Genomic DNA, 23226 nt, shown 5'->3' with positions numbered 1-23226 from the left:
TCTTGGACTCTTGTGCAAAGCAAACATTTCTGCACCTAGATTAAACCCAGGAGGCTCTCCAGCCAAGAAAGAATTCAGCATGTGTAAGTTATTAGGCTCATCCGAGGGCTGACTGCAGCTCTGGAAGGTTTGAATCACGACTCCTGCACTGGGCATGTGCAGTGCTGTGCCCCCTTCCTCATTTCTTAGTTGTTGTTTTTTGCATATCTACAAACACATTGCTCACATGCTTCCAGTCATCAACTAAACTTTAATGTTGGACAAAGATAACCTGAGTAAATACAAAAAGGAGTTTTTAAATTTGATTTCTTAAGAGAAAAGAGTTATCCAAATCTACCTGAAACATTTTTGGTCACTTTAAATATCTATCTTATATTTGCTGCAATTGATGCTGCCCCGTTGGCCTGGCCGCTCTTAATGTTTAATGTCAATCAGAGTTCATAATCAAAGGACATATTAAAGTGTCTTTGCTATAAACTGATTGGCACTTCTACCTTATGGCACAAATGTTCTTTCTGGCTTGGCATGATTCAGTATTTACTATTTAAATACCGGAAATCACTTTTTGGCACCACACTGGCCTCCTGCGGCTGTGCGCTCTGCACGCTACGTCATGACGTTGTGGATGATCGGCAACATGGCGGCGCACAGTGTTCCTTCGACGTTAAAGAGGCTTCTGTTCGCTGTAAAGGTGAGCTGACCGCCAGGGTCTGTGCTTTCACTCAGAGGACCTCCACAAACAGCTAACGCACAGTCCGCAGAGTCTGTGACGGAACAGCCGCTGGAAACAAACTTGGAGTTTCCATTACGAGGGGCTGTACCACACTGTTAGAGGTTTCAAAGTATTTTGCGCTGAAACTTGACATGTTGGCGCTGCTGTGTCGCGCATCTTGTGCAGCAGAGTAGACACTGAGTCTCGCGGGTATGGGCTCAAATGTGGTCATAAATATTTTGTACTTGTAAATCAGTTTTGTATGTGTAAACAGAGTGTGTGTGTGTGTGTGTGTGTGTGTGTAAAAAGATTTGTGCATGGACTTAGCCAAAAAAAAACCCTGCAAGTGACAAGTACGAATTTTGACCCTATTTCTCTTGCTTTCATCTGATTGGTCAATGTCATGTCAATCACAAATTTAACTATCCAATCAGAGAACAGCTGGGTTTGGCTGTCGGAGGGGCGCTTTTTTGAACTGCAGGTCTTTGAAGGGTGATACAGTTTGGAGGATCGCTATATAAATATCCGATAGCAGCTAGGTCCCCTAACTTTCAGCAGCTGTTGAAAGGAAAAAGTTGTGGTATATCAGTGGTTAGAAATACCATCATTACTTTAGGATTAGTTTAACACAAAGTCAGGGCTGACCCAGGACCATTGCTGTGAGTCACAGTGCGCAGCATAAAGGTCCTTTCACATGGGACGCAGGATGTGCTGCTAATGCTAACTAAAACCCAAGGATCCAGAATTTGTTGCGCTGGCTGCTGGGCTCTGTGGGTTTTTGCAGCAGCTCTACCTGTACTAGATGCACCTGCTCCTTGTCGTTTCTAGCTCTGACTTTATGTCCTCTACAAGAGTTTTGGTTTTTTTGCTGGTTCTTCAAAAGAATAGGGTCAGAACTCGTACTTGTAACTTGCAGGTTTTTGGCTAAGTCCACATACAAATCTTTTTTACGCACACACAAATTCTTTTAACACATACAAAACTGATTTACAAGTACAAAATATTTATGACCACATTTTGAGCCCATACTGCGGGTGACTGTGTGGCCTGTTGCTTCACGCTTTCATGCCACAGACATTCCCGGGACTGTGCTGCCCTCTCCCTCCTCTGTCTGCACTGAGTCGGCTGCTGTGACCCTGCACACCAAACATCCCGTGTTTGTGCAACCGGGACACCGGCACCTCAAACACAAGCAGACGGAAACCAGGCAACAAGCTGCAAACAAATAGTTAAAAGCTCAGGCCATGTCAGGCACTTGGAGTGGCTGTAGCTCAGGAGGTGCCGCAGGTCATCTACTGATTGAAGGTTGGTGGAAGCTCCCCGCTTCATCCCACTGCTCCATGCACAGCGCGCGCTCCCGATGCAGGGGGTAGCTACCTTATCGCGACAGCTGTCAGCCTTCAGCGAGCTGTGCAACTCAAACACGGAGTCACACCAAGTTGACAGTTCATCTGCATGTTTTGATCCAGATGTTGTGCTGTGTCAGACACTTTGTAGCTGAAAGTTGATCAGGTGCTTTGATGCAGACCTCCTGTGACTTTTTCCCTGTAAAGGTTTTAATGTTGATTCCAGGAACAGCGCTGCTGTTTCTTCCACGCTCAGCATGTCACGGTGTGTGGACAGACTCGGGCTCCACGTTAAACTGTTCCCGCGTCATCATCACTGCTGCTGTTGTTCTGCAGTGTGATGTTAAAGCTGGGGGCTCTCGTTCATTCACTCCTCCTACACACATTTCTGTTGCAGCTTTGTTTCAGTTGAAAATGTCGGAGAAACGCTGGTGTTTAAACGCATCTGCTACAGAGCCGCGCGTTAGACGACAATCGATGCGAAGAATGCGTGTCGAGAATTTTTCATAATCGATTCATTGGAATTACTCGATGAATCGTCGCAGTCCCAGCGGGGAGCGATGCAACGGGAACACGGACCAAAGCTTCAGAGAAACGACAAATAAAGCAGGAAAAGCGCAGCCAGTGACACTTTTCACTGTTTCCAGCACTCCGCGCTCTCCTCCCAAAGCTGCATGGTTACACACTGACTGCAGGCAGGCAGACAGTCCAGCAGGTGGCGATCGAGCTCAACCATAAACCCCATTATTGTCAAAGCTGGCGAGCATAAGTAGGTGCAGTTAGTCTCTTCCTGCTCACCTGTGTAGAACTTCAGCCACAAGCACACTGCTCTACCGGCTCAAAACTGTCAATAAAAATGAAGAAGAATGCTTTGAAGTCTTCAAGCAAAACTTCAAAGGAAAATATCCGACTTTACTTAAACTTCAATGAGAGGCTCTTTGTAGCATATTTGGATACTTGTTTCTAAGAATCAGTAATGGTGTGTGTGTGTGTGTGTGTGTGTGTGTGTGTGTGTGTGTGTGTGTGTGTGTGTGTGTGCGCACTAACAGTAAAGTTGTGCTGTGTGCTCTGCAGTGTTCCCCTCTCCAGTCCAGATGCTGTGTTGTGCAGAGAGAGGCTCAGTATTCCACCATATCTAGTCCCAATGAAAAGGTAATGCATGGCTCTCGTCTGCTTATTTCATTTTTGTATTCATTCATATTTTCAACAATGCTGATTAAGAAAATCTATATATTTTACTTTCAGTACAAAGTCTTTGTAGTAATGCAACGTTGCTGTTTGTCTTCTTCCTCCGCAGACCTTTGATAAGATCCTCATTGCAAACAGAGGAGAGATTGCTTGCAGGGTAACTCTCATTGACTCACACAATATGTACAGTTAACAGCTGGTTGTTTTGGGGGGACTAAGAGGAAATTCCACTTTGACTTCATGGATAAATGCCACTGATATGTATCGACTTTTACATCAAGTTGGTGCCAGAATTCTTTAAATGTGACAGTACTTGTGCTCGTATGGGACCACAGGTAGCAAAGTGATCCTTGACAATAACAGGTCCGTACCCCTGACCTATCCAAATGCCAAAAACAGCATTCACACAGCTGTAAATAGAGTTTTCGTGTGTGATTAATGTTAAGTCATGGTCACGGTGAATGTGTTTCATGCGTGGACGTGTCAAGCTGTTCATCTTAAAATGAAGCAGAGAGCAGCTGCAGCTCACAGCCCGTCTCATTGCTGCAGCAGGAAACTCTGCAGGGCTCAGCTGTGAAAGGTGCTCTGCCTACGTTCTTCATCTCATGCTAACTTCTGCATCAGTGGGTCCACCTTTCAGCCACCAGCTGCCTGATATTATGTAGCAGCACGGGGGCTGTAGTGGTGGGGTAAACGTCCGGGATCCATGATTTCCAATACAGATAATGACATCCTCTATATATTATTCATATCTCAGTGCTTTTAATGCTGCAGCTGATTGGTGCAGTTGGCTGTGCCTGCTGATATGTTCTACTGTGAGGTATTTTCCTTGTTTTCAATCAGGTGATCAAGACGTGCAAGAAGATGGGCATCCAGACTGTGGCTGTTCACAGTGATGTAGACTCCAGCGCTGTGAGTCACGACCTGTGCATTTCCAGGGAGCAGGGGAACTCTGATGTTAGACATAACCTCGTGTTGAATAACTGCATGCTAGTTTTATTTCACACCTACCTGAGGACTTGTCTTTGTGTTCAAGGGTTTCATTTGAATTTTCAAACTCAGTGTGATCTGAATGTGATTCAGTAGGTTAAACGTAAATTCAAGCTCCGGTTAACTTAAATACTTTATCCTGAGAGTTAACAGTTAATGCACGTTCATGCAAAGAGGAATGGTTTTATATTACATAGTTTATAGTTAACACTTCAGTGTTGGATCAGACACCTGGGCAGTGATAAATCAGCTGATGCTTCTGCACTGACTGTGTTACAGTCAGGTATAATGACTAATGTTATTCATACCTGACTGATGATTAAAAAACCTTGTTTGTGTGCTGACATTACCATGTACACTACCGCTAGGGCTGCCACGATTAGTCAACTAGTCACGATTAGTCGACTATCAAAATCGTCGACGGCTGATTTAATAGTCGACGCGTCGTTTGAAGCTTTGTAAGATCCCAAAAGACGCAGGAATAATAGCAGGATTTAAGAGTGTAATAACGGACTGAAACAGAAGATGGCAGCACTGCATGTACAAGGATGCCAGCTGCCATTAAACCCGAAGAAGAAGAAGCTCTGTCCCAGAATTCATAGCGCAGCCCAGCTCAGTTGTCAACAATGGCGGCAGCTAGTTAGTTTTAGTATTACTCTTATTAATCTTTCTGGGTCACAAAATAAACGTTTAACATATTTTCAGGCGAGAATGTAGCTGTGTAAACCTCAAATATCTGCTCAGTTTATCAAGACACCACATATTTTCAAAAGCGCTCCAACGTTTTCGGAGACGTCTGTTACCCACTAGCTCGATAGCGAGCCGGGGGCAAGGCTAACTAGTAGTGATGGGATTTCCGGCTCTTTTTAGAGACCCGGCTCTTTCGGCTCCGAACCGGCTCTTCAGGTTGTTTTGTTGCTTTAATTAATTTATCATTAACAATAATATAAAATTATGCAGAAAAGGAATTACTAATGTAAAAAAAGTGGTTTTATTTATATATGTTTATATATGGCCCCTAGAGACAAAGCACGTACAAACTCTAAAGCATATACAAACTCCAAAAAGCACGTACAAACTCCAAAACACATTTCTAGCGTTAACTGAACTTCCAAAACAGAGCTACCCAGATCACTTAAATTACACAATTGAAAGCATGTGTGTATTGTTTGTGTATTTATAGACAAGCACTCATATTTATTCAAATAATTTAAAAAAATTCATTTACCTGTACTATCCATCTTCATCCGCTTTATCCGAGGCCGGGTCGCGGGGGCAGCAGCCTAAGCAAAGAGGCCCAGACCTCCCTCTCCCCAGCCACCTCCTCCAGCTTATCCGGGGGAATACCAAGGCGTTCCCAGGCCAGCCGAGAGATATAATCTCTCCAGCGTGTCCTGGGTCTGCCCCGGGGCCTCCTCCCGGTGGGACATGCCTGGAACACCTCACCCAGGAGGCGCCCAGGGGGCATCCTTGTCAGATGCCCGAACCACCTCAGCTGGCTCCTTTCGATGTGGAGCAGCAGCTGCTCTACTCTGAGCCCCTCCCGGATGGCCGAACTTCTCACCCTATCTCTAAGGGAGAGGCCAGCCACCCTTCGGAGGAAGCTCATTTCTGCCGCTTGTATCCGCGATCTCGTTCTTTCGGTCACTACCCACAGCTCGTGGCCATAGGTGAGGGTAGGGACGTAGATCGACCGGTAAATTGAGAGCTTCGCTTTTACACTCAGCTCCCTCTTCACCACGACGGACCGGTGCAGCGTCCGCATTACTGCAGCTGCAGCCCCAATCCGTCTGTCGATCTCCGGCTCCCTTCTCCCATCACTCGCGAACAAGACCCCGAGATACTTGAACTCCTCCACTTGGGGCAGGAACTCATCCCCGACCCGGAGTGGGCACTCCACCCTTTTCCGGCTGAGAACCATGGCCTCAGATTTGGAGGTGCTGATCCTCATTCCCGCTGCTTCACACTCGGCTGCGAACCGTTCCAGTGCGAGCTGGAGGCCCTCACCCGATGAAGCCAACAGAACCACATCATCCGCAAAAATCAGAGATGAGATTCTGAGGCCACCAAAGCGAAAGCCCTCCGCCACTTGGCTGCGCCTAGAAATCCTGTCCATAAAAATTATGAACAGAACCGGAGACAAAGGGCAGCCCTGGCGGAGCCCATCACCCACCGGGAACGAGTCCGACTTATTGCCGGCAATGCGAACCAAGCTCTTGCAACGGTTGTATAGGGATCGAATGGCCCGTAGCAATGGGCCAGACACCCCATACTCCCGCAACACCTCCCACAGGACACCCCGAGGGACACGGTCGAATGCCTTCTCCAAGTCCACAAAACACATGTAGACTGGTTGGGCAAACTCCCATGCACCCTCAAGTATCCTCGAGAGGATAAAGAGCTGGTCCAGTGTTCCGCGACCAGGACGAAAACCGCATTGTTCCTCCTGTATCCGAGGTTCGACTAGCGGACGAACTCTCCTTTCCAGCACCCTGGCATAGACTTTCCCAGGGAGGCTGAGGAGTGTGATCCCCCTGTAGTTGGAACACACCCTCCGGTCCCCCTTCTTAAAGATGGGGACCACCACCCCGGTCTGCCAGTCCACAGGTACTGCCCCTGATCTCCACGCAACATTGCAGAGGCGTGTCAACCAGGACAGCCCTACAACGTCCAGAGCCTTCAGGAACTCGGGGCGGACCTCATCAACACCAGGGGCTCTGCCACCAAGGAGTTGTTTAACTGCCTCAGTGACCTCGCCCCCGGAAATTGGCGGGTCATTCCCCTCATCCCCAGACTCTGCTTCCTCCTCGGAAGACGTGTCAGTGGGATTAAGGAGGTCCTCGAAGTATTCCTTCCACCGCCTGACAATTTTCTCAGTCGACATCAGCAGCGCTCCGCCAGCACTATACACAGTGCAGGTAGAGCACCGCTTTCCCCTCCTGAGACGTCTGACGGTTTGCCAGAATCTCTTCGAGGCAGTCCGAAAGTCTTTTTCCATGGCCTCTCCGAACTCCTCCCACACCCGAGTTTTTGCTTCAGCCACTGCCCGAGCCGCATTCCGCTTGACCTGTCGATACCTGTCAGCTGCCTCCGGAGTCCCACAGGCTAACCAAGCCCGATAGGACTCCTTCTTCAGCCTGGTGGCTCCCTTCACCTCTGGTGTCCACCATTTGGCCAGAGGTGTGCGTTGAAGATCTTACTACCACACACCAAATCCGGTTGTTGATACTTCCTGGCTTGTGTAGCCACTAGGTAACAAAAGCTCAACACTGCGACCTAGCATCCTGGAGTACTTCTGTTGTCTTTTGTACGTGCTTCTGAGTTTTTATGTGTTTTGGAGTTTGTACGCGTTTTGGGGTTTGTACGTGCTTTGTCTCTAAGGGCCACCATAAATATACTTTATTTATTCACTCCAAATAAAATGTAATAAATAAATCATATAATACAAAAAAAAACTATTTACATTTTAAACTTTTAACTATTTAAATTTTCAGCTTTTTCCTTTTAAACAAATTTAACGTGAAACAACACAAAACACTGCAAATCACAACACAATTAAATATAAATTAAAATATTAAAACAAAAAGAAGATGCACATTCTCTGTCATATGGACCTGCATGATTTCTGAATCCTTTATCATCCGCAACTGAAAATAGTGGATGATTACTATACCTTTCCAATGTGACGTTGTTGTCCCTTGCTCTTTTTCTCTCTGGCTCTGTTCATGTGCTACTGCTAGTGTAACTAACGCCCCTCCCCCCCCTCTGCCCAGCGCAAAGTACAGGCTGCGCGTGCGGAGTTTAGCGGAAAACAGGGCGTGAGAGAGGGGGAAAAAACAAAAAACAAACCTCACGGCTCGCGTCGTTCACTTCAAAGAGTCTGCTCTAAGAGCCATTTCGTTCGCGAACGACCCATCACTACTCACTAGAGCCGTGAGAACACCGGACTCCCGGCAAATCGTTTTCAAACCCACTGCCCTCTTTCACTACTCAGGTTAAACATGATATATGAGTCACTTAGATAACTTAAAATGTTATTGTTTGGCTTTTTTCAGTATTTTATTTGTTCCTGAGTAAATCGGTTTGGCTGAGATTAAAGTTATAGTTTTTACACAGCTGAATAAACGTCAAGCAGACAGCTGATTATCAGAAGTGTGAGATGCTGGAGAATTTACTCCGGTGTCCTGTTATATTTTAGATAGCAAGGAGTTTATTAAACTTCACCGAAACAATCTGCAAATTTCATTAAAATTTAATAAACTATCATCTTGTCTTTATTTTTAGTTAGCACCTTAAACACTTAAAGCTGTAAGCTAATGATAGTTATATAAGAGCAGATGCTGCTGGTGCAATAAGCTGTACGTTTTACGTCCAATGGATGATGATCTGATTAGTCGACTAATCGCAAAAATAATCGGTGACTAGTCGACTATCAAAATAATCGTTTGTGGCAGCCCTAACTACCGCCTTAAAGTTTTATCACCTTTTTAGTGTAAACTTTGAATGATAATCAACATTTGGCTCAAAAAGATCCTTTGTGAGCAGCAGGAGAGCTTTAAACGATGTTTGTCGGTGCTTTGTTTGTGGGACGTTGGTAGAGCATGTTCTCTTGCAATGCCATGGAACAACACCGTGTGCACATTATACAAAAAGTGCACTTAAACTCAAACAAAAACAGAGTGGCACTTCAGGAAGCGTGAGCTCAGATCTTTTCAGATCACCCTTAAAAACAGTGCAAAAAGTCACCGAGGCCTCCGCTGCTTCAAACAAACGATTCTCTGTAACTCTTTTACAAGTATGATGTGAAAGCGAGCCCAACATGTGTGCCTAGGTTCTATATGACCTTTGCATTCATTTTTCACTTTTTTGTTTTACCGTTTTAGTGACTTTAAAGCACATCATCTGGAATAAAATCTTTCATCAAAGAATGGGTATATGAGTAGATTACTGTGCAGTGAAAACTGTTGTTGGTGTTTTAGCCGCACAGTGAGCCTCGGTTTACCTCCTGCTGTGGATGTTAATGTTCTGCTCTGTATGGATCTAGGTTCATGTAAAGATGGCTGATGAGGCGGTCTGTGTTGGCTCCGCCCCCACCAGTAAAAGCTACTTGAACATGGATGCCATCATGGATGCCATCAGAGTGACTGGAGCACAAGCTGTAAGTGAATGACATGACTTGTGCAGATGGGCGTCTGCATATTCATTTTGTGTATTTAGCCCAAGTCGATGACCCGAGAACCTGATACCACAGGTGCATCTACTGACAATCTTATAGGAGTTTGATTCTCAGTGACTGCATCCTTAAGGTTAGAGGTCAGAGGTCAGGTTTTCTGAAAATCTTGTGAATGGAATACCTTGAGAACAAGGTGATGTAAAATTTTGAAATTCATACGACAGGTGCATCTACTAGGAGGCAGAGGGGTAACTCTGGGTCCGAATCGACTTCTGTCTTCATGTTAAGATGAAGATGATGCTTTTCTGTATTCCAAAGAGTCATTTTGTTTTTCAGTTGAAGCTCAGATTTCCTGCAGTGTCCTCCGTCATGTTACAGTGGGGCTGCAGAGAGGCTTTTATGTTGATGATGTAGTTGCTTACACACATGTATGAGTGTAATTTGTTTTAAGTTGTTGCCTCCAAAATAAAAGGGACAGGCTTGTAATGCATGTTTTATAAAACAATGCAAAGTACAGTGGGTGAGTTTATCAAAGTGCTTTTTATCTAACATTCACACTCTGTTGAACACATCAGAGAGAAACTAAGGTTCAGTGTCTTGCTCTGAACCACCTTCTGATTATTAGATGAGCTGCTCTGCCTTCTGAGCTACAGCCACCTGTTCAGTGGCTGAAAGGGGACAAAGTGCATGATGTATACCTATTTACATTGGAGTCCTACGGCCAGGAGTGTCCAGGCCGTTAACATGCATTCAGACTTGTGTTGACAGTCCTGCTAGAGTCTCCTTCTAGGTCAGATGCAGTAATACTGTTGTGACTCTTTTTGATGTCAACAGCTTGTAATTCATAAGTACAATTAAGCAATTGTTTATGCATGAAAGGAGTTTTCTTCCAAACCTCCTTTAAAGTATATTTGGGTTTGAAAGTGTGACTTTTTTCTCCTCTCTAAGGTTCATCCTGGTTATGGGTTTCTGTCTGAAAATAAAGAGTTTGCAAAACGACTGGTGAGTTATGCAGTGAATTACTTCTCTCTCAGCACAAAGTCTGTTAGGAGTCTCATGGTACTTTGTCTTGTTGCCAGGCAGCAGAAGGTGTGGCATTCATTGGCCCAGACACCCATGCTATCCAGGCGATGGGGGATAAAATTGAAAGCAAGCTAATTGCAAAGGCTGCCAAAGTCAACACTATCCCAGGATTCGATGGCGTTGTCAAGGTAGGGCCATCAAAACGGCAATGCATGGAAACGCGAAGGCGTTTGCTAGATCAAGTCTGATGGCTGTTCATCGGCTGTGTCATGGTTTTTGTTTTTCACTAATATTTTTTTTTCCAATTAATAGGTTAAAGCTAAACATGTGAGTGAAGTTGGCCCCACCTTCTTCATATCCAACAAAGTGGTATCAAAAGTTTGTGCTACGTTTGTGCTGCAAAAAGTTTCGTTTGTGCTACTATCATTTTAAAGATATTAATAAAAATTTCTAGAGGTCATCAGAGGTCAACCAGCCCCCCCACATTACCCAAATCAAACAAGATTGATGTCAAATGTTTGTGCTGGTTTGTGCTGCAAAAATATTTGTGCTGCTAACATTTTTAAAATTTTAATAAAATAACGTCTTGATGCGTGCTTAATCATCCAGGTAAGTAAATCCCAAAAGGTTGATTCTGTTCATCTGGACATTTTCAGTTGGAGAAACGTTTCGTCATCATCCAGGTGACTTCCTCAGTCTCAGCTGACTGCAGGTTTCCAACCTTATAAACACATGTGAGTGAAGTTGGCCCCCCTACCTTCTTCAAATCAAACAAAATTGATGTCAAACATTTGTCCTGCAAATGCAGGTTATGTTTCCCTAATTTTATAAACAGTACATGTACAGTGAGAGAGAGATGTTACATCCCAGTCACGGAAGCGTTGGAGGTCGTTCATAAGAGATCACAGGATCAAATGGTAAATGGCCTGTATCTGTATAGCGCTTTCCTAGTCTCTAAGGACCCCAAAGCGCTTTACACATCCAGTCACACACACATTCACACACTGGTGATGGCAGCTACATTGTAGCCACAGCCACCCTGGGGCGCACTGACAGAGGCGAGGCTGCCGGACACTGGCGCCACCGGGCCCTCTGACCACCACCAGTAGGCAACGGGTGAAGTGTCTTGCCCAAGGACACAACGACCGAGACTGTCCAAGCCGGGGCTCGAACCGGCCAAAATCAGTACCGCCGTTCCCACATGCCTCAAAGCCTCCACCATCATTACTGTACCCAAGAAGTCATCTACCTCCTGCTTTAAGGACTACCGTCCTGTCAAACTCACCTCCATCATTATGAAGTGCTTTGAACGGTTAGTCATGCATCAAATCAAATTATTGCTTTCGTCAAAACGCTCAAGTGATGATGGAATTTCAACTGCCCCTCACTCAGCCCTCACACATCTGAACACTAGAGACTCATATGTCAGAGTGCTGTTCATAGACTTCAGTTCAGCATTCAACACCATCATTCCCCAGCAACTCATTCACAAACTGGATCTGCTGGGGATCAGCACCTTGCTGTATAACGGGCTGCTAGATTTCTTGACAGGAAGACAGCAGACAGTACGGGTCGACAGCAACACCTCCAGCCCAAGAACACGGAATACGGGGGCTCCCCAAGGATGTGTGTTGAGCTCCCTTCTCTTCACTCTGCTGACCCACGACGAGATCTACTACAGGGGTGAAGTTAACCATCTGCCAGAGTGGTACAGCAACAACAACCTGTCCCTGAATGTGGAGAAGACCAACAGCGACTCTACTTCCTCTGCAAACTGAGAAGCACAAGAGATTCAACCCCCATTATGAGCACCTTCTACAGAGGCACAGTTGAGAGTATCCTCACCAGCTGCATCACTGTGTGGTATGACTCCTGCACTGGGTTCTGCAGGAAAAAATGACAACGGGTAGTGAGAGCAGCTGCACTCATCTGGAAGGTCCTCTCCATTACAGGTGACTCCACTCATCCCTTCAGCAGCGTCTTCAGTTTGCTGCCATCAGGAAGGATACTGAAGAGCCTCCGGGCCAGAACACACAGACTGAGAGACAGCTTCGTCCATCGGGCTGTCAGGATGCTGACCATCTCTGAATCGAGAAGGGGGGCCCAAGGGTACATCTTTCGCCATCCTACAATGCTGTGATTGTAGCCATTCCCCACTTTCTGTGAATGGTACTCATGGCCATTGATCAGTAGGCTTTGATTAGTTGTCATTGATCAATGGTCATAAGAATTTGCATACTAACAATCATGGAACTAACCCCCCAGCACATTGTTCATTCAGTGGCGCTAGTTTCCTTCACTATGCAAATGTACTGTTTATAGGTTGGGGAAACCTGCAGTCAGCTGAGACTGAAGAAGTCACTTGGATGAGTGACGAAACGTTTCTCCAACTGAAAATGTCCAGATGAACAGAATCAACCTTTTGGGATTTACTTACCTGGATGATTAAGCACGCATCAAGACGTTATTTTATTAAAATTTTTAAAATGTTAGCAGCACGAACAAAAAATTTTGCAGCACAAACGTAGCACAAACATTTGACATCAATTTTGTTTGATTTGGGTAATGTGGGGGGGCTGGTTGACCTTTTGACCTTTACCTTTTCATTAATATCTTTAAAACAGAAGCAGCACAAACGAAACTTTTTGCAGCACAAACGGTTGATACCACTTTTGTTGGATTTGAAGAAGGTGGGGCCAACTTCACTCACATAAGCTAAACTGGATTTTTGCATCTATAGCAAATGTTAATATTTATGGCATATTTTTCTTGTCATTTAAAAAAATATTTTACTGTGCTGTAATACGATGCAATTATGTTTTAACCATTTTAACAATAAAAACCACGACGGTGTTACATTTTAAAGTCACGTAGTTCTAAAAAACCAGCTAAAAATTGCGTTTGATCAGCGAAGCTTCTTCAGAAAGTCTCCTTGCACATCACTCTAACCTCTTGTTTCAACGCTTGGCTTAATACTGCTCCTTCTCCTCTGCATTCACTTTAGTGTGATGTGTGCAGTCCATTGTGATTCTCATAGAGGTGTTACGAACCTTCATGTTCAGACTGAGGGAGGAATTCAAGTTGGCAAAACCTCATTTTTGGAATTTAAAGATTTTGTCTTTGAATTTTTAATTCCACGCTTTAAGCTTTAAAGTTCTGAACAGGATGTAAACAGATGATAAAATTATATTATTCCCTTTGTTGTGAAGATGAAATGTGATTTATTTATCCTCAAAAAGTTGGTTACAGCAGCCAGATCATGAAAAACAACCTGAGACTTTGATCAGCTGTGTCTCAGTTAAAATAAGAATCATTTATTTCTTCAGACTTCTCAAAGTTTGCTTTGCTGATCTGTTGCTCAGCACTTTAATAGTTCTGCACCTCTTGCAATAAGTGCAGCTGTGGAGGTGATTGCTGCTGTGAACAAACCGCATGTGTTAATAGTAATGGATCCATATATTCACATGTGCATTTGCCCTTAAATACTTTGTTTTACTCCTCGCCTGTGTCAGACTGCAGAGGAAGCTGTGAAGATTGCACAGCAGATTGGTAAGTCATCGGTTTTTCTGTGTGCTAAAAGTTTACAGTAAACTTTAGTGATGACAGGAAGAATCTTAGTGAGTTTGTTTACTGCAGACATGATCTCCCACACACGTGTTCCTGGCCCACTCGAGCTGTTTACTCCTATTTCTGATTATTTTTTAAATGTATTTATTTATTTTTGTTGAATTGCTGTCAATCATCACATCCTCATGGAGCTGTTACCAAAAGATAACACATTTATTATGTTGAAAATATCATTGTAGGAAAACTCAATGTGCTAAACACAGAAGCTAAAGATGTAAACGCTGTGTAGGTTTACGATATCTGAAGAGATGGAACAGATGAAAGCAGAACTCTCAGTGTGGGAATATAAAGAGTCTGTTTTACTCCTCAGTCTTAAAAGGCTGCTGGGGTTTTGCTGAGGATGATGTCTAAGCTGACATCCATCATGGACGACACCTCCCACCCCTGCATGAGACTGTACGAGCACTGAGCAGCTCGTTCAGCAGCAGACTTTTACACCCGCAGTGTAGGAAGGACTGTTGCCTGACTGTGAAAAATGCACCTTTGCAGTTGTTTTGTTTTGTTGCCAGGTTACCCTGTGATGATCAAAGCTTCTGCAGGTGGAGGAGGGAAAGGAATGAGGATTGCTTGGAACGATGAGGAGACGAGGTATTGTACTTGGTCACGTGCTCAGTATACACGAGCCCATCAGCTACTCTGCCAGTGCGCCCCAGGGCAGCTACAGTGTGTGTGTGAATGGGTGAATGACTGAATGTAGTGCTTTGGGGTCCTTGGGGACTAAGTAAAGCGCTATACAGATACAGGCCATTTACTATTTTTTAGTAAATACACACTCAATTATGTGTTGAACAAAACGTAGAAGTAATTGTTTTTATTATTACAAGCATTGCTTATGTAGTAATGACTTAAAGTACTCTACCTCAGGTAATACTGTACAGTCTTATATTGCAAATACAAGGACTAAAGCTACTGCTATTAGCTCGTACGTCTGCAGCTTATGGAAGATGCTCGTGCAGCGTCTTCTGCTCACATTAGTTAAACTCTTTGACCTTAAGTAGCTCCAAATACCACAGTTAAAATACTATTGCCCCAAACACTGATTCAGCCCCTAATTAAACTAGTGGCCAGAAATGTGTGGGCCTTTTCCACTAGTAGCTGCTTGGGTCAGTTCAGCCTCAGGTTTGTAGGGTTTTCCATTAGATGGTAGTACCTGGTACCAGGCCGGAGTCTCCCATTGTCATGATGTTTGTTGTTTTGGCAGCGTTGCTTTAATGACCCCAAGCAAATGGTACTCCACTGTAATGGAAAACAACCAGAACAGATGGAGTGGGTGCTAGTGGAAAAGAGGCATTAGTGAGCTCTGAAGTTCTTCCAGAACACTATACAAACTCATTGAATAACCTAACAACACAAGCAGTTATATTATACGACATTAAACAGTCCAGGTCTTCCTTTTTGTTTCGTCCCCGTGTGTTTTACAGACGTTAGTCAAAATCACCTGTTGTTGCTAAAGTTATTCATTCAGCTCCTTGTGCTCTAAACTGAAGCTTATTTACTTACTTAACTGTTTTCCTGTTGTTACTTGTAGACCAATGGAAAGTCTGCATTTGCTCTTTAAAACTGCTGTGATCTGTGGGTGTGCTGTTAACAGGGAAGGTTTCCGGTTCTCATCGCAGGAGGCAGCATCCAGCTTTGGAGACGACAGGCTGCTCATTGAGAAATACATAGACAACCCCAGACATATAGAGATTCAGGTATATCAACTGTCTACACTGATCTCCTTTAACTTTGATGGATACATGAAAGCCAAAAGAGCAAGCGGAGGTGACTTTGATTCCTAAACTCCTCGTCTCAGCTCTAGATTCACTGAAATAGAAACAAACTGCACGACAGTCTGTTCAGTCGAGTCGAGAGGAGGCTGTTACCTAACAGCTCTCACAAAACGCCATCTCACAATGCACCACGCAAAGAAGCTTGAAGAGTCAAAAGGTCACACTGACTCCTGTGAGTCAGACATGCAGCAGGCCCGCACTAATAAGACCGTGAACAGAGCGAAGCATAGCCTAACGACTCTCCCTCTCTGCTGAGACTGCAGACGGGAGCCAGAGTTTGGCTGAATCCAGCCTGAAAAGTTCGTAGGTCACAGCCGTCCACTCTGAGTGACAGGTTCTGATGTGCGCTCAAACTATTGGATCCCAGTGTGCAGCGCTTAGGAATGCATTGAATGAATTAAAGGTTTTATGCCACAGCTGCCCTAAATGAACAGTGTTGGTATTTACCAAAATCATTAACACATTATATTTGTTATTATGCAACATTTTACAAAAACCTGAAAAATAGGAAAACACGTGATTATTGTTTGACTAAGATGCTGAATGGTTTTCTTGCATTCCTGAAGAGAAACATGAGGAACACTGTACCAGCTCACGTCTGAGGATCCAAGTGTGAATTTGGTGTTTTTTATTTTAATAAAGTTTTTAGATTTCAAAGAATAATTTTCTGGACTTTTGTGACAGATGCTCTAACATGCAGGCATGTTCAGCGACATGTGTAAACCACATAGTGTGTTGACTTGAAAACCTGTTTCAGGTGTTGGCTGATAAACATGGAAATGCTCTGTGGCTCAATGAGAGGGAGTGCTCCATCCAGAGGAGGAACCAGAAGGTAGTGGAAGAGGCGCCCAGGTTAGTGAGACGTTTTTGGGCTTCGCAGTTATTTGTTTCTGTAAAGAACCCACGACAGACCCGACGACGTCTTTATTGACTCGGTTGTTGTTCACACAATCGACTCAGTCGGCTGCAGCTTTCCAGCTCACAGCCCGACTCGCATCACAACAACGATGTACTGACCGACAGCACAGCCTTTGTGCCGGCGAGGCGTGATTGCAGATGCCGTGCAGGTGCGTCCATCTTCCCTGCAGCGGCACCGCAGACCACGCCCCACCACAGCTTCAAATGGACATAGAGCAAGTAAATAGTAAACAAACTGGTTGTTACATGGCGCTTTTCTGCTCACTCAAAGCGCTTTAATTAGTTTTTACTCATTAGTCAATTAGTAAAACATGGAGATGAAACATGGGGAGATTAAAATCTTGTCATTAAATGTCAGCGGTCTGGGAAACTCGGTTAAGGGTTAGAATTATGACTGAACTAAGAAAGGGGAGGACACAGATATTTAAATAATGAAAGTACTCCCCCTGCTGGAAGGAAGCTGTCATTACCGTACTTCCCAAACCAAGAACAGACAAACACGAAATATGTCAAAATTATAGAGCAATCACTATCCTGAGTGTAGCGTATAACACATACACCTCTATAATATCAAACGGGGATTGTAAGGCACAGACAATATGAGGAGCACATTACATGTGATACAGAGAATACAAGGAAATCAAATATCAGCTGCCTGGATCAGTTTAGATGCAGAAAAATCATTCGACAAAGTTAATAATCTGTTTAACATTAGGAAGATTTTGATTTAATGAAAAGGCCATTCAGTGCATTAAAGCGATTTATACAAATCTCACTGCTAGATTAAAACGACTGGCTCGCTAACTGAAAGATTCCACTTGGATTAGACAAACTCAATCACAGGAATAGAAATCAGTCAACAGAATCATGCAGCTTGTTCCTTTTATGATATTATGATATATCGTTTAAAATAAACAGTGCAATCCTTTATGAAATCCTTTTAAATCACTAAAATACCCTGAGGGCAACATGACTAAAAATACACCAAAGCTGTATGAAGCAAACAAAGACGTGGCAGGATGGTCTACCTGCCTTTAGTGCCAAACTAGGCTCCATAAAAATGAATATCCTCCCACGCCTGCTGTACCTGTTCTTATCTCTATTTCATTTCAATTCAATTATATTTTATTACAGCAAATCACAGCAACAGTTGCCTGAAGGTGCTTTATATTGTAAGGTAGACTCTACAATAACACATACAGAGAAAAACCCAACAATCATATGAGCAGCACTTTGGCGACAGTGGGAAGGAAAAACTCCCTTTTAACAGGAAGAAACCTCCGGCAGAACCAGGCTCAGGGAGGGGCGGGGCCATCTGCTGCAAGGTTAAGGGAGGAAAACAGAACAAACACCCAGTGCATCATGGGAAAGCCCCCGGCAGCCTAGCGCTATTGCAGCATAACTAACAGGAGGATTCGGGGTCACCGTAGCACATATTTTCAAAAGGAAAGTTTGAAGCCTAATCTTAAAAGTAGAGATAGTGTCTGTCTCCGAATCCAAACTGGAAGCTGGTTCCACAGAAGAGGGGCCTGAAAACTGAAGGCTCTGCCTCCCATTCTACTTTTAAATACTCTAGGAACAACAAGTAGGCCTGCAGAGCGAGAGCGAAGTGCTCTAATAGGGTGATATGGTACTACAAGGTCATTGAGACATTATTTGACACTTCTGTAAGGCTACTTTGGTTTCACATCCACTTTTGTTTCTTCCAAAGCTTTTTAGAGGCTGCATCTGCGGGCTGCTTCCCCTGTACATGGAGCTGCTATCAAGTTCTATATAATTACAAAAATGTTTAGTCCGCATGCTTATTGACCTCCACTGTGGTCTTTGTATGTCCATGGTTGTGTTTCTTACTGTTTGATAGTTTTTGTGTTTTTTATTTTTAAATGTATTTAGTGCCAAATTAAGAAAACACTTAGCAGGCTGAGTTCTTACTTCTGATTTCTCTTATCCTGCCATTAGTTGTTAAGTCCACCACACACACACACACACACACACACACACACACACACACACACACAACACACCGGTCTGTTTAATCACGACTGAGTGTTACAGAACTGTGCGTTAAATCAAGTGTCAAAGCAAAGTGGAATCATTCAAAATGATAACGTTGTTGTAGCTCTAATCTGTTGTGCTTTATTTTCATAGTCTTTAAAGGTTTTTAATTTTAACAGGATGGGCAATCTCGTTAATTATAATTAATTTCCTTCCTTCCTCTTTTTCTTCTTCTTTGATATTGACTTCTCATTGTGTCCTCCCCGACTAATTTGCTGTTCCTTTGGCATATTTACTCAGTTTTGTGCCCTTACTTTAGTTTGCAGGGAAGCAACGTGGTCCTCCAAAGTAGGTAATCACAGATCAGCCTGTGACTCGCGGAGTTTATCTCCGTCCTCATCTCTCCCACAGCTGCCACAACGCCGTCCATGTCAGAGAAATGCCTCAAAAAATGTTTTGTTTTCGCCTGTATGATGGAGCGAAGCAGCAATCAGGTGTAAAATAATCAGCAATAAAACACAGATTTTTAATTTTGCTCTTCAATAATTTGCAATGAAAGGTGGCTGGAAGACTCGAGCTGTTTGTTTTTGTTTCAGTGAAACGAGTTTGAGCTTCTGTGTCGTGTCCATGCAGTACTTTCCTGGACCCAGTCACACGACGGGCAATGGGTGAGCAAGCCATCCAACTAGCCAAAGCTGTGCAGTACTCCTCTGCTGGGACTGTGGAGTTTCTAGTGGATTCTAAGAAGAACTTCTATTTCCTGGAGATGAACACACGACTACAGGTTTAGTTCCATTTTATTTATATGTATGACAAACAGTTGCCTCAAGGCGCTTTATATTGTAAGGTGGAGACCTTCACCTTCAGGTCACCTGATCCAGCCCTAACTATATGCTTAATCAAAAAGGAAAGTTTGAACCCTTCTCTGAAAACTAGAGAGGGTGTCTGTGGGCCCTCACAGGGAAAAACAAAGCCTGCTGTTCCCACACTCGAGCAAACTCACTGAGATAGGGCAGAGTTTGACCCCGAGCTGAATCCTGTGTGTACTTCATAAACTGCTTATTTCTACTCCAGGTGGAGCATCCAATTACAGAGTGTATCACTGGCTTGGATCTGGTGGAGCAGATGATCAGGGTTGCCAAGGGTTACCAACTGCAGCACACACAGGAAGATATCCCAATAAATGGCTGGGCCATTGAGTGCCGTGTCTATGCAGATGTAGGTGTGCGTGTGTGTGTGTGTGTGTGTGTGTGTGTGTGTGTGTGTGTGTGTGTGTGTGTGTGTGTGTGCACCTGTAATGGTAACTGAGATCACATGAACCTTACTCGTTTACTTTAATCACACAGCTTTGCAAACATAGTTGAAAATATGCACATAAAATATGAAGATGGTCCTTTATTTTGCTAAAGTTGGGACTGCAGAAAATATAAAAGCAGTGCAATAATTAAAAAATAATTTAAAGCCTTTGTTTAAAGACGGCATCTTTTTTTTTGTTTTATTTTATTTACATTCAGTCAAACTTGTCGTTGCTCGTTGTCCGCCGACAAGAATCATTCCTGAGTGAAACACGAATAAAAGTAAAAACACCCAAAAATCCTGTTTCCTCTGGTAGGACCCTTACAAGTCTTTTGGTCTTCCTTCCATTGGACGCCTGTCTCAATACCAGGAGCCACTCAACCTTGACAAAGTGAGTCGATCAGTCAGTTTTCTTTTTAAACACGCGGTCTGCCGGACGCTGTCGTTTCCTGGCTCACTCTGCTTTCCTCCAGGTCCGTGTAGACAGCGGCATTCAGGAGGGAAGTGACATCAGCATCTACTATGATCCCATGATCTCTAAGGTCAGTGATATATTGGATACAAAATGTAACCATTCAGTTCCAAAGTTTATTTGTATCAGATCTTTGAAGGAGGTCGCTGCTTCACAGATGACTGCTGGTAAGACGGCTGTCGCAAACTCCCTTTACTCGTGGGCCACATACAGCCGTGGGCCAGACTAGTAAAAGTCCTCTTTCTGTCACCGTAAACAAGTTTCTGTGTTTCCTACATTTAATCCTGACCAAAAAAGATAAATACAATGATAAAAATGAAAAGGTTGAGCGATGTCAGTCGTGCACGTTAACGGCACTCAGTCAGGCCTTCAGTAAGAGTCACGATATCATGATGCCAGAGGTCAGACAGCTTTCAGGATGGCAACAGAAGTCGGCCACTTACAGCAACCAAGGTTTGTAGAGGAGCATCTCTGAATGCACAACATGTTGACCCGTGAAGCAGATACAGCAGCAGACGACCACACCACCTGCCGTGTCTGTCAGCTAAGAACAGGAAACTTAAGGCTACAGTGTGCACAGGCTCACCAAAACTGCACAAAGCTGAAAAGTGTTCCCTGGTGACCAAGCTTGTTTAAGGCTGGGGGGATATTTTATTGGCAGTCTTTGGGCCTCTTAGCACCACCCGAGCATCATTTAAACACCATGCCAACCCGAGTGTTGTTGCTGACGATGTCCATCCCTTCATGAACACAGTGAACCATCTTCTGATGGCAAGCTATCCTGCTGGAAGCAATCGTGTCACCAAGCTCGGATCATCTCAGTCTGGTGTCTTGAATATGAAGATGAGCTCACTCCACTCAGATGACCTCCACGTTCATCAGGTCTCAGCCCAGCAGATGTGGTGAAATGGGAGACTCACATGATGCTGTTGTGTCAGTGTGAACCAAAATCTGAGGATTGTTTCCAGCTCCTCGTTGAATCTAGTGTACGGCTGAGGACACAGTGGGTAAGATGGGGTGTTTGTGGAGCAGGTCGTCTACTAATCAGAAGCTCGGTGCTTCAATCCCTGCTCCAGCCTGCTTGCCAAAGTGTCCTCGGTCAAAGTACCGAACCCCGAGTTGCTCTTGACACGTTCATCAGAGTCTGTAAGTGTGAACATTTGATAGAAAGTGGTGTAGTTGCTTGTGTAAAGATTCTTATTTAGCACTTTTCTGCTCTCAGTACTCAGCCCTTGAACAGGAATTGTGCTCATCACTTAATATACGACAGGACGATACCAACATGCACCGCGTATCCAGGAATTAAACACCTTACATTAAATCAGTGCATGTGCTTAAAAGGAAACGGGTGAGAAAATTTCACCTGTGTGCTCTGTGAGGGTGCAGGTGCTCATTCTCAGTTATGGGATGTTCTGTTTCTCTAGCCGTGTTAGTGATGATTCACAGCAGCTCCTGATGACTTGACTGGTTCAATAATAACATATTAATATTCTCTGATATCAATTTGTAGCTGATTACCTACGGAGCTACACGAGCTGAAGCTCTTGGTAGGATGGAGGACGCTCTGGATAACTATGTGATCAGAGGTGGAGTACATGTTCGTAGTCTGTCACTAAAACAACATTTGTTGGGTTTTATTTCTCTAAAGTTGGATCGTTTTCTTTCCAGGTGTGACCCACAACATTCCTCTCCTGCGAGAAATCATCACTCATCCTCGCTTTGTCTCTGGTCACATCAGCACCAACTTCCTCCCAGAGGTTTACCCTGATGGCTTTAAGGGCCATCAGCTAGAGGCAGATGCAAAAAGGGAGCTGTTGGCATCAGCAGCAGTGCTCTACATCGCTGCTGAGCTTCGTTCAGCAAAGGTCCTCAGCACCCAGAGGTGAATGCTGCAGTACTTGTTGTTTGGTGCTACGTGATGGGATTCTGGGGAGAAAGTAATAGGGCTGGAGTTGTATCCTAAATCAAAGTGCAGTCGATCACGGTTCAGCCTGAGTGGACTGGCATTTATATAGCTGTTACTGAGCACTCACAGTACTTTTAAACTACAATCCACATCATCTCTTTCATACACACCAGCAGATTTTCATACACTGCGTGATATTTTGTTGTCTTAAACATTAAAGTTAAAGTTCTTATAATAAAGGGCATTATTATTAAAATTAACTTGTCAGTTTCGTTTTAGCACGTCTGACATCTATAGATCCAAACCATTATTCTGTGTCTCATCTGTCAGTTATGGGGTCACTGCGTTAGCTGACCTCAGGAGCAGCGATGAGGCCTCGGTTAAAGTTTGTTCATTTCAGGGTGGCCTCCACTCCTGTGAAAAGCAGCCACTGGGAGCTGTGTGTGGAGCTGGGTGAGGAACGCCAGGATGTGCAAATCAGCAAATCAGGAACTGTTTATACTGTGAGTATTAAAGCACATCTGTTCTCGTTCATTCTTGCTAGACAGCTGAGAAAAGGACAAACCTAAGTATGTCTGTGAAGGTTCTCAGTCATCCAGGTCATCGTAGTCAAAGGAGCTTGCAAGGAAAGCGTCTGGACTTCTTTTCACTTTAGAGGAGTGAAAGAAGCATCTACGTCCACTGTGAGCGACCATCTTTGAACAGAGGCGGGGTTTACGACACCAACTCTCTGCCATCTATAATCCAGTTTTGAGATCCCTCCCCAGACGCCTTAACGCCCACTCACATCCTGGGCCGTCTGACCTCA

The 23226-nt window shown here is 44.2% G+C and overlaps 1 protein-coding gene across 1 annotated transcript in view; it reads left to right on the top strand.

Moving 5' to 3' along the window:
- Positions 1 to 582: 582 nt before the first annotated feature.
- The window catches only part of pcca (propionyl-CoA carboxylase subunit alpha), a gene marked incomplete at its 3' end in the record, with an annotated part of 38031 nt that continues 15387 nt past the window's right edge, over positions 583 to 23226 (top strand). The window contains 18 exon segments of the mRNA XM_042216175.1: positions 583 to 691; positions 3133 to 3210; positions 3356 to 3403; positions 4090 to 4158; positions 9281 to 9394; positions 10358 to 10411; positions 10489 to 10620; positions 13945 to 13981; positions 14569 to 14647; positions 15651 to 15753; positions 16589 to 16683; positions 19378 to 19528; positions 19819 to 19962; positions 20357 to 20431; positions 20514 to 20582; positions 22023 to 22098; positions 22181 to 22394; positions 22819 to 22921. Coding sequence (XP_042072109.1) covers positions 614 to 691; positions 3133 to 3210; positions 3356 to 3403; positions 4090 to 4158; positions 9281 to 9394; positions 10358 to 10411; positions 10489 to 10620; positions 13945 to 13981; positions 14569 to 14647; positions 15651 to 15753; positions 16589 to 16683; positions 19378 to 19528; positions 19819 to 19962; positions 20357 to 20431; positions 20514 to 20582; positions 22023 to 22098; positions 22181 to 22394; positions 22819 to 22921 — 1719 coding nt within the window.

The sequence above is a fragment of the Haplochromis burtoni genome, unplaced genomic scaffold, assembly GCF_018398535.1.
Source record: "Haplochromis burtoni strain Fernald_Lab_line unplaced genomic scaffold, NCSU_Asbu1 Contig_945, whole genome shotgun sequence".
Taxonomy (NCBI): domain Eukaryota; kingdom Metazoa; phylum Chordata; class Actinopteri; order Cichliformes; family Cichlidae; genus Haplochromis; species Haplochromis burtoni.
The sequence above is the reverse complement of the archived record's forward strand: the minus strand, read 5'-3'. Positions and strand labels throughout refer to the sequence as shown.